Source organism: Macrobrachium nipponense, chromosome 14 (assembly GCF_015104395.2).
Source record: "Macrobrachium nipponense isolate FS-2020 chromosome 14, ASM1510439v2, whole genome shotgun sequence".
In the NCBI taxonomy this organism is placed as follows: Eukaryota; Metazoa; Arthropoda; class Malacostraca; order Decapoda; family Palaemonidae; genus Macrobrachium; species Macrobrachium nipponense.
Window position 1 is genome coordinate 54,448,575 of NC_087207.1, and position 11,835 is coordinate 54,460,409.

Here is an 11,835-nt window from a genome sequence, read left to right on the forward strand (position 1 = left end):
CCATTTCAGCAGTTAATAGAGTTGCAATTTCTTGTTCCACTCTGGTAAGTGCTACTTGGATTCTATCAGTATCTGCAGAAACACAAAATTCGACTTGACTAAAAAATCTAGCAAGTCTGTTATCAGTTCCAACACCTTGTAATTCTGACAATTTAAAAATCAAAATATCCTTAGGTTTTAATACAAATCCCTTAGAATGATTATCAATGGGGTTATTCAGGTTACCTACTGGAACAAACGGGTTATTGACCGAGTTACTTCCCTGAAATGGATTACTGGGCATTAATGGCTGTGTATTATTTGATAAATGGTGTGTCAATAGTGAAGCTGGGTTTTTGTGTGGTATCATTGTTATGTCTGCTCTGTCTAATGTGACAAATGGGTTAATGTCTGAACTATTAGCCCTGTTAGAATTGAATGCTGTGGAAGTGACAGGTGCAGAGTTTGATAAATTAGCTGATTTCCCTTTCATGTCAATATGCTGATCACACAAAACTGTTGCATTTGACAACCCTGAGTATCCATGGCAGACAACAAATCATCATAAAAGTCTTCTCTCTCTCTACATCACCCTCCATTTTGCAGGCTATGTTATACAAGGAACATAGGTAAAATAATCAACATAGGCTACAATATAATAGGCTAATAGTACCTAAGCAAGAGTGACATAGGCATACTCACAAAAGGTTAGGCTATAATACCTGAAAATAAGTACAGAACTGTAACGTTCCATCTCAATTTCCTGCCAAGCCTGTGTAATATTGGCTGAACAAGCAAAGTGTGATTTCAGTATGTCCTTAAACTTACTCCAAGATATGTGATTTCCCTTTTTTACCATTTCAGCAGTTAATAGAGTTGCAATTTCTTGTTCCACTCTGGTAAGTGCTACTTGGATTCTATCAGTATCTGCAGAAACACAAAATTCGACTTGACTAAAAAATCTAGCAAGTCTGTTATCAGTTCCAACACCTTGTAATTCTGACAATTTCAACATCAAAATATCCTTAGGTTTTAATACAAATCCCTTAGAATGATTATCAATGGGGTTATTCAGGTTACCTACTGGAACAAAGGGGTTATTGACCGAGTTACTTCCCTGAAATGGATTACTGGGCATTAATGGCTGTGTATTATTTGATAAATGGTGTGTCAATAGTGAAGCTGGGTTTTTGTGTGGTATCATTGTTATGTCTGCTCTGTCTAATGTGACAAATGGGTTAATGTCTGAACTATTAGCCCTGTTAGAATTGAATGCTGTGGAAGTGACAGGTGCAGAGTTTGATAAATTAGCTATTTCCCTTTTCATGTCAATATGCTGATCACACAACTGTTGCATTTGACAACCCTGAGTATCCACGGCAGACAACAAATCATCATAAAAGTCTTCTCTCTCTCTACATCACCCTCCATTTTGCAGGCTATGTTATACAAGGAACAGAGGTAAAATAATCAACATAGGCTACAATATAATAGGCTAATAGTACCTAAGCAAGAGTGACATAGGCATACTCACAAAAGGTTAGGCTATAATACCTGAAAATAAGTACAGAACTAAGAGTTTCATGACCAACTTTAGGATGTGAGGTTGGATATACCTATCTTTAACAGATAAATACATCCTACACCGCTGTCACCATATGTCATGTATAAATATCTTTAATGATGATATTCTTATGACTCATGTATTTACTATATGTACTGCATATGTATACAGTATTGATTTGTTAATTGTCCTGACTTTAACATTCGGAGGCTACCGTACATTTTAGGACAATTAACTCAGACTAGCCTATACATAACAATTCAAACCATAGGCTAATATAAAGGTACCTCATAGGTCTAGGCTACTATACTTCTTGGCCTATTCTTAGTTGGAACAGGTACTTGACGTCGGAGACGGTTGAATCTTCATTGTTGTAATAAGGGATGAGAGAAAGACTGGCTCCCGGGTTTTATTTTTAATATTTCTTCTTAACAGTAGGTGGGTACATTGTAAAAGCAGCTTATTCCTAGCTGTACTCCTTCAATACCAGTTAGAACCAACACCGATTCTTATACTTGTTCTTACAATGGACCCCTATACAGGTTCTTACACTGGACCCCTATACTGGTTCTTACACTGGACCCCTATACTGGTTCTTACACTCTACCCCTATACTGGTTCCCTGTAATACAAACAGTTCTTTTAGGATGGCAATTTCGTGCCAAAGAGCATGCAGTAGTTAGGCCTTTAGGCTATGCTACTCATGCCTAACTTTACTGTTACGCATCGCAGTTAGCCTGACTTTATATGCATAACATGGGTGGAATTTACTCTAGAACTTACATTTTTATAAATATATGGAAGACTAATTCACATCTTAACCTACAGTTAGTTGATGGCACAATTGCAACAACATGTAAGCTCAACATGGTGCAACTTAGTAACAGTACCATTACAATTCTTGGCAATTGACAGTTATATCAAAGTAAAAGTATATAAAGAAACACAACCAAATGTTATGGCAACATGTACATTATAAACTACGACAAGTGCATACCTTTTACAAGGGAGAAATACGTAATTTCAAATGAATATAAGGGGAGATACATTCGTTTCCCCTCAGCGTTGCCGTACTCGTCTCGAACAGAGCAATTTGAGCATATGCAACTGCGCACTTGGTTACGGTTACGTACTTACGTACGTACACTCAATCATAGACAATCTCAACTTCGAGTGGCTAACTTAACATCTTGATAAGATGAAAACCAATTCGGTTTTCCAATCCACCAATTTCCATGAGTACTGTCATAAAAGCTAAATGAATGATTTCCATCATTACAATCTGAGACAACAAAACAAAAGTAAATAACTGAAAAATTAAACTTCGAGAGTCTTGAAAAATTGCACATTTCATGAACAGGATACAAAAAACTTAGGTTACTAAGACATTCATTTTGGTAGAAAATATGAACAGATTGTAAAAAAAAGCATTATAAGCAAATTATCAATGTATAAAAATCCATGAGAGTAAAACTGACAGAAAAAGATTAAAATGTTATGATTTTGATTGACCACAGACATTTCTTCAAAAATCCTTTCTTATTTGTCACCTTGCTCTACTAAATTCCGAAGCCTCAATTATGCCGCTAGCATCAGGATCCTTGCGTTTATTATTCATTTCAGTACAGCTTGGCATACGTAGTGTCTTACAGTAAAAGCAAAAGTTTATCAATATCAATATTGTGTAAATATTCCAGTCGTCACGTTCTCTACAAACTCTCATTAACAATGGATATTATGTTGTTAAAAATCCACAATTATATATTACGTTACACTGATGAGGAACACCGTTCAGGTGTTTAAAAGTCTTTGTTCTAATATTACATAGAAATGTATTTTTAATGTATAATAGTGGATTTTTTAACAATTTGTTTTCACGAGACTGTGAATTTCTTAACAATGGACATTATCTTGCAATGTGGGGTGACTGTTAATTCGATTATTCTTTGTAATAAAAATCGGTACAATGAAATACAATAGACCCAATTACTAAATCAGGAAAGGCCTGAAAAAAAAATCCTCTTCCTATTTCTTAATTTTTTTTCGGTCTGAAAAATTTGTCTTGTGAATTTTATTAAGTCTGAAAAAAATTGTATTCCTGTGATTTTTTTTTTTTTTTTCAGTCTGAAAACAAAATTTTAGTTAATGAATCTTTATTTGTCCGAGTCGCTTTTCTACAGCGAGTTTCTTCAGGTCCTCCCATTGGCTCATGTCAAAATTCGTCTCTGGCACAAAAGTTATTGACCTCAAAGGCCCGACGGTCAGCAACTGGAGCAGACGTCCTATGTTATCACCTAGGTGAAGAAAACATACGGTATAGGGTATTGAGACTTACATTCCTTAATTTGCAGTCGCTCCCACTCAAAACACACGCACGCGCACCCATACATACATATAAATAATACATATATATACCACAGGAAAATGATCGGCAGAAATCCAAGCGCTTTCGTCTTTTGTCTTAGTGAAGACGAAAGCGCTTGGATTTTCAGCCTCTCATTTTCCTGAGGTATTCGCTTATTGAATGAAGTCCCGTCCTCATCTGCTGTGATTTTTAAATCAATATATATATATATATATATATATATATATATATATATATATATATATATATATATATATATATATATATATATATATATATATATATTATATATATATATATATATATATATATATATATATATATATATATATTATATATATTCATATATATATATATATATATATATATATATATATATATATATATATTATATATATATATATATATAAATATATATATACATATATATATATATATATATACACGTGTATATTTACATACATATATATGTATATATAAGATAGATAGATATATTCGAGTATTTATTTTGTTACTTTCAATGCATTTTATCCAGCAGTAAATAAATTGATATATTTATAGAAACAATTTCGTCTTACTCTCTCGGTCCGCAGTTACTCATACTCGTTTTCATTCTCCAAATCAAAAGAAAGAACGAATGACGACTAGCTATCTATCTCATATACGTGAATATCACTAACTTTTTTTTTTTTAATGCCACGTACTTATCGGAAAGAAGACGGTTAATTCGGTGGTGTCCTCGGCGCGGTTCGGAGGAACCGTCCTGTTCAGGACCTCGGCCACGCGGTCGACGTCATCGCTGTAGAGGAAGTACTTCATTGTCAGTCGTCTGGCAGAACTCTGGAGAGAAAACGGACGAAGGCTGCCCGGGTCTTCGAGCACATCTCTGTTGATTATCACAGCTGCAGGAGGAAACGATGGTTTATAAGTACGATTGAAAAGACTAATATATATATATATATATATATATATATATATATATATAATATATATATATAAAGGTATAAGCCACGAAGGAAAAATAAACAGCGGAGTTTCTGCAAGATCTTTCGACTCAACGTCCTTTACTCATCAGATAAACTGACTTACATAAGGAATTAACAGTACAGGAAAGGTTGTATAACTGACAGATAGGGATTACAAGGAGATTAGCACCTAGAATCCGGCACACCTGGAGAATGAGTAACCTTTCCAAACAAGCATAAACATGGGTACAATTTAAAAAAACGAAAAGATCAAGTCAATCTGCTCAGACACAAGGACAAGACAATTAAATGATTATATAGGGCGACAGCTATTCAGAACTTTGGTAAACAAAAACTAATTTGTATTTAAGTCTGTAATTATATCTTTGAGGTCATTCTTCAACATGTTACAAATACAAGGGTCTAAATGAAAGAGGCCACGACTAATATTAAAATTACAATGGGAAGTAAGTTGTATTATGGCAGATTCTAAAAGATTTCGTGATAAGATATCTTTTCACCTTGCAATTACTGAACTACCAATCTAGTTTATTCGGTGGTTGTTTTCACTTAAATGAAATTAGTTGCCTTATAGATATCTTTGTTGCATATGTATGTTTAATATGTATTGTGAATAAGTTTTTGTTTACCAAAGTTCTGAATAGCTGCCACCCTATATAATCCTTTAATTGTCTTGTCCTTGTGTCTGAGCAGATTGACTTAATCTTTTATGTTTTTTTAAATTGTAACCATGTTTATGCTTGTTTGGAAAGGTTACTCATTCTCCAGGTGTGGCGGATTCTAGATGCTAATCTCCTTATAATCGCTATCTGTCAGTTATACGACCTTTCCTGAACTGTCAATTCCTCATGTAAGTCGAAAGATCTTGCAGGAACTCCATTGTTTATTTTCCCTTTGTGTCTTATACCTTTATTTATGGATTTATCACGTTCCAAACTTTCGTGATTCAGTTATATATATATATTATATATATATATATATATATATATATATATATATATATATATATATATATATATACATATATATATATATATATATATATATATTATAATATCATGTACACATATATATATATATACACGTATATATTGTCGTGGAGCTGGGAGAGAGGAATGAAATGAGTGGACCAAGCGCTTTCGTGTATTTTTCTCTTGGTTACCTCCTTTTATTCCTGCTTTAGCTCCATGACAACATTAGATATCGCCTGTTTAAGACAATATATATATATATACATATATATATATATATATATATATATATATATGATATATATATATATATTATATATATTGTATAAAATTTATATGTATAACTGAATCACGAAAATTTTGAGTGATATATATATTTTTATAAAAAAAAAAAGCCAAAAGCCACAAAGGAAAGTGAAACGATGGAGTGCAGGGAGGACTTTCGACTCAATGTCCTTTACTTAGTAGACTCACATAAATTTGAAGGTGAGTTTAAAAAGAAAGAGCGTATGTGAGTCTCCTAAGAAAAGGACATCGAGTCAAATAGGCCTTACAACACTCCATCGTTTCACTCACTACTTCGTGTATTTTGCCTATATATATGGTGTGTGAGTGTGTGTGTACAGATATATATGGCTACTAAATATGTAGTATATTGTGTTTGTAAATATATATACTCTTACATATCTATCTATCTATATAATAAACACTTTTTTTTTATTTTTACGACAAAATTGCCAGATTTTATCTAATTTTGTGGATGCTTAATATATATATATATAATATATATATATATATATATATATTATATAATATATATACAGTATAAGTGATTAACCACTTTTTAGTGCATTTTTTCTTTTAAATTACTGCATATAACTCATGAGGTTATTACCAAAGATTGGGTTTTAGTCCTGTATAACGAAACGGAGTAACGCTAAATGACTGCTTCCCTAAGTAATCTACTGGATGCAAAACCTGGCCTGTAATTGCTTGAAATTGCTTTCGCGACATAGTTATGTTAAACTCTGTATGGATGCCGAGCTGATTGGTAACCTCCAGTGTTTTGTTGAGCTCTGCAAGATCTCTCGGTACATCTTGAAACACAACTTCATTGGGCCTCAGTTTAGACAATAAGGACGGTAGGACGAAAAGATCATCCATTTGCCTTAAATAGACTCTCCCACCCGCATCTATTTTTCTGAACCGTGAAACAAGTGATTCCAGAACCTTTTCATCCAATCTGGTTTCAGCATACGGCACCAAAAGATCATCCGTAACGCGTAATTCATAGACTTCATTGAACTTGACGTAGAAATCGTGAATGTCATCTATGATTTGGTACAGCACAGTTTTCTTAGTATTGTGAAGTATTCCTGGTACGAAGGAAAGCATTTCTCTGACTTCCGGTATTACACGCTTTTTAACCGCGTCCATGATTTCCGCCAGGTCGTCAAATGGATCCGGCGTCCTTGGCACAAGATCTTCAGGCTTTAAGATTCCCTTTGACAACAGCACATCGAGGAAAATGTTCCCTCCTTCCTGCTTTCTGCTTGAAACGATGATGTCGTCACAGATGGAGCCTGCAGCTGCAAACTCCTGCTCGCTTCGGTGTCTGTGGCAGAATACTGTTCCAATCTCAAGAAGCTTATTCGTATGTTTTATATTGAAGTAGGATGACATGATGGCATCAAAGTTGTCAAGTACCTCTTGGCATCTTATCTCTGATTTAAATCTTTTTACATCTTCCTCATACCATTCATATTTTCTCTCAGTATAGTGTTTCAGAGACCATTTTCTGTACAAAGCATCAAATTCCTCCAGTGATTCTCTTGAGATTCCTGTCTTGTTGGAGATTCTTTTAGTCATGTGCTTCTTCAGTTGCAGGTAGAGTGATGCCCTGCTGTTCATTTCATTGCTCAGATCCTGACATTCAACATGAAGAAGAACAAACAGGTTGAAAAACAATGGTGTCTGCAGGATGACCCTAATTTTAGCGTCCATTTCATCTATTTTTCGAAGTAGGTCACTTTTCAGTTCCTTTCGGGTCTGGTCATCTTTCACCAGATGGCCAATGAGTGTTTCTGTAAGCAAGTTCATGTCCTCTTTCTGAAGACCTAAAATTTGTAGGTTGACTCTGACGCATTTTTCTTTGTTCACAATTTCTGTTAGTCTTTCAGTGTTCCCTGGTCGTGTGGTGACAACAATCTTCATATTCTTAGAAGGAAGAGATAATATTTCTTCAAAGAGCTTTGCAGATTTCTCATTCCACTCATCATACCCGTCACACAAGACTAGACATTTAGAGTCAATCACTGAAGACTTTATATGCTTCAACTGAAACAGAGATACAGTGTTTGGAAGCAAGTTTCGTAGGAAGTCATCAAAGTTGTCATGGCTATGATTTCTAAACTGCATGTAGAGTAATATTTGAAAGGAGGAAAGCTCTGGCATATCTTCTGCGTTCTTATGCCATTTCTCAGCAATGGAACAGAGAATCGTGGTCTTTCCTGAACCTGCATTACCAGAGATAATGACGACTTTGGGGTCGTTTCCTGATGGGTCTTTAACTTCCAGGATTCCATTTTGATCAACAGTGATGGCTCCACTGCCACGAAGACCCCAGTGAAACTCCTTACTCTCCGACAACTTTGAGCAAACCATGATGGCACATGGATATGTGATACTAAACTGAGCTAGCCAGTCGAAGGGGGAAATCTGACAGAGGTTGATGTAAAGAGACAAGAGTTCTTTCCGAGAGAGTTGTTGTATGTATTCAGAGAGCTCCTACCCAAACGCGTCTATTTCTTCCTGAAAGTTTTGCAAGTCTTCCGGGATTGAGGGATCGTATTTCTCACGGATCTTTCCTATCAGCTTTGGAATGGCCTCTTGGATCTCCTTTTCGAGTAGAACAATTTCCGCAACATGACTCGAAAAGACAGATTTGGCTTCGCAAAGAGTTTCCTCGAGCGTTGCTTGAAAGTCAGAGAGCTTGCTTATTAAATCTGGGACCGTCATCATCTCCACTTCATGGCTAACAACGTTCCTCTCATCTTTTATTTTTTTCACTAAAGCTTTAAGTTCATCACTAGGGTTCTTTACCCCCTTTTGCCAAAGAGCCCGGCATACTTTATTCATCAGAGTGATGTCCAAATCTTCTGGATGCTTGTCGGTCAGGTTTGTGACATCCTGGGAATTGAAAGGATATCTTTCAAGTTGCACTCCGTTGTCGACGAGAATCTCGGAAATTTTCTTGCTCTGTCCATCGAGGAAAGAGAAACGGTATATTATGAACAGCACCTTCTTTCCCCAGTGTGTCACAGAATAGTAATATCTGAAGTTTCTAAGTGCTTCTGGACAAATACTTGGTCCTGACGATGCCATGTTAGAGATTAACACTGAGACGCCATGACAAAAATAGTAATTATAATCTGCACTTGTTCACCTGTATCTTCTCAAAATTTAATGGCACTAGCATTGGAAGATCTTTTTATTATGAATGATCACCGTCCTACACAAAACTTTCAAAGATGCTGCTGAGTATGTTATTTCACAAGAGGGCGCAAAATATCGAACTGTAAAACTTTGCCTCAGACACAAACCTGTATAAATAAGACAAGTAATGAGAGCGGAAACCACAGACAGATAAACATTAGTAAGCATGATAACACCAAAAGCGTTGTTAATAATAACCGCAGTGCTATGTGGGCATGTTTTCTCTGTTGTGCAATTGCTATTCAAGTCAGTAATCTTCTTTGCAGAATGTCCTCTTAGTTGGGAAAAACTCTCAATCGCGAGAGTATATATAATGTTTTGAGGGGTCCACAATAACCCTTAGAACAATGTCTTCTTATTTAGACTCTGAATCAATCTATATAGTACTGTGGCTTTTCCTCGTCAGGCAAGGCAAGCTTCCCTGGAATAAGGACATAGCATTCGCGTTCCTCACCAACCAGCAGCATCTTTTAGCACTACATGCGGAATTAGCGGCTACTCTTACAATTTGAAGATGACATCATCGGGGTGCTGAATAGAAAGAATTCTACCTGAGAAGCCTGCCTGAGGAGGAAAAGAAGTGTAGACTGATTTTCAGTCTAAACATGAAGATAGTCTGCAAATAATGCCTTTCACTTCGATAGGAATACACACATACACACAGACACATACACACACACATATATATATATATAGAGAGAGAGAGAGAGAGAGAGAGAGAGAGAGAGAGAGAGAGAGATTTCACGAACCAAAATGATTTTGGCCTATAAAGAACATAAGAAAAGAAAGCCTAAAAACTATAGATTTAAGCTTAAAATCAAGAATGAACGGTATATTCTAAATGCACTTTTTTTTTTTTTTATCCCATAACCAGTTACTGAAAAACGGGATTCCAAGCAATGCCTCGGGCACAATCCCTCACTTTTTCTTTAATTCTCGTGTGTTTTATGGTTCTTAGAATAAAACAAATAGTTTCAGTGCAACTTATATATATTTATACCAAAAAACAAAGGTGAATACCAACTGTTCTTCGCCAGCGAACAATAACGCAATCATCCAGTGAAAGCGAAAGTAGTCAGTAGTAATATAGAATCAGGAGCAGATGGGATGTATATTATCTGTAGAACGGATATGATTCAATCGTTATTCTGGGATACATTACCCGTAGCGCCATCTATTGAGATTTAGTCGACGTTATGCGTTTTTCAAGTACAGGTAGGCAGTTACTGGGAAATGTAAGAATGTAACGTATTAATTGTGAGGGTCAAGACGAATTATCACTGTTCGTGAGTCTCACCCTTGCACTACAAGCACAGGATATCACTTGGAAATGTTTGGACACGATAAACTTTGTAGAAGTTCAAAAAGAAACAAGAATTATACCGGCAATTTGGGCATTACATATCCTTTCAAGTTACTTTATCGTATTTTTTCTTCTTCTCGGTTATTTCTGTCGGTATCGCTCGTTTATAGTAACGATCATTATTCCAAAGGAGGATCTCTTACTTACTTTGCTTACGTGGTTAAAAAATGGGACGGGTAGCTACACAAATGTCCAGCGCTGGCCTCCATCGTACTGACACATCAACATAGATAACGGTCATGAGACCGAGCCACCAAGTAGTCGAGTGTCGCCATTCGTTTGGTTCTTATATATGGAACTGTTCCGTGAACGACAACTTCGAGCAGTTTTTCGGTCCCTGTAGGCAAAGTGTCCTGTATTATTAATAATAACAACGAGTGATTGATGGCCTGCTATCAAAAATTTCTGCCGTGATTTCATCGATTTCCATTTTTTCAAAGCATTTGTTTGTCGCGAGGAATTTCACCCTCGGCACTGCGGCTGCGCTCAGAACGTTTCGCGACCAACTGGCTTTGTACGAAACCTTAGTATCCTGTTTACTCCTTGATAACTCGGCTGAGAACTAGAAATTGTATTAAACTTTTTTTTTCTGGCAGTCATTTTTCATGTTTTCGTACATCTTCCTCAGTCCAACATTAGATGATCTGCAATATACGGAATTTACTAGAAAGCGTTGTTTATTTTGGACTCCGATTTATATTCTAGAGGGAAGAGGCTGTCCATGGAAGGATAACATTGAACTATTTTTCTGAACATGAGGAGAGAGAGAGAGAGCGAGAGGGGGGCGGGGGGAGCCGTGAAGATGGTAATAGACACCGGCAGTTAACTGCAGCAAAATCACGTATAGCCAAAGTGAAAACAACCTCACCCTGACAGTTTGCACCTCGTAAGAAAAACCTTGACAGCTCAAATCTCTAATTTAATCCGCTTTAAAAAGGGGTGGGGTGCATTACACGGCGGGGGAGCCTCACCAACGTAACGCCGAATCAGTGGTGGCATCGTGCTGGCGTGCTCTTCATCGTGCTGCCCAAGGTATATAGAATGGTCAGGTAGAGTCATTCGTGGGGGGTTGCGGCTTATCGCCCCCAAGAGCCACAACACCTGCAGGACAG

The 11,835-nt window shown here is 36.3% G+C and overlaps 1 protein-coding gene across 1 annotated transcript; it reads right to left on the bottom strand.

The window, feature by feature from the left end:
• Positions 1 to 1,924: 1,924 nt before the first annotated feature.
• LOC135226509 (uncharacterized) lies at positions 1,925 to 11,197 on the bottom strand. The gene is made up of 4 exons (XM_064266128.1): positions 10,871 to 11,197; positions 6,819 to 9,467; positions 4,613 to 4,810; positions 1,925 to 3,837 (listed from the first exon to the last, which is right to left on the bottom strand). Exons 2-4 carry the CDS (start codon positions 8,527 to 8,529, stop codon positions 3,686 to 3,688), a joined length of 2,061 nt encoding a protein of 686 aa, XP_064122198.1. The 5' UTR covers positions 8,530 to 9,467; positions 10,871 to 11,197; the 3' UTR covers positions 1,925 to 3,685.
• Positions 11,198 to 11,835: the final 638 nt, after the last annotated feature.

Excerpts from the sequence above, each read along its gene's own strand:
- LOC135226509 (XM_064266128.1), bottom strand. The coding sequence starts at position 8,529 with ATGGTTTGCTCAAAGTTGTCGGAGAGTAAGGAGTTTCACTGGGGTCTT. Across the intron at positions 4,811-6,818 it reads GCATCCAGTAGATTACTTAG|CTGTGATAATCAACAGAGAT; the intron begins GGAAGCAGTCAT and ends TTCCTCCTGCAG. Across the intron at positions 3,838-4,612 it reads AACCGTCTTCTTTCCGATAA|GTGATAACATAGGACGTCTG; the intron begins GTACGTGGCATT and ends TTCTTCACCTAG.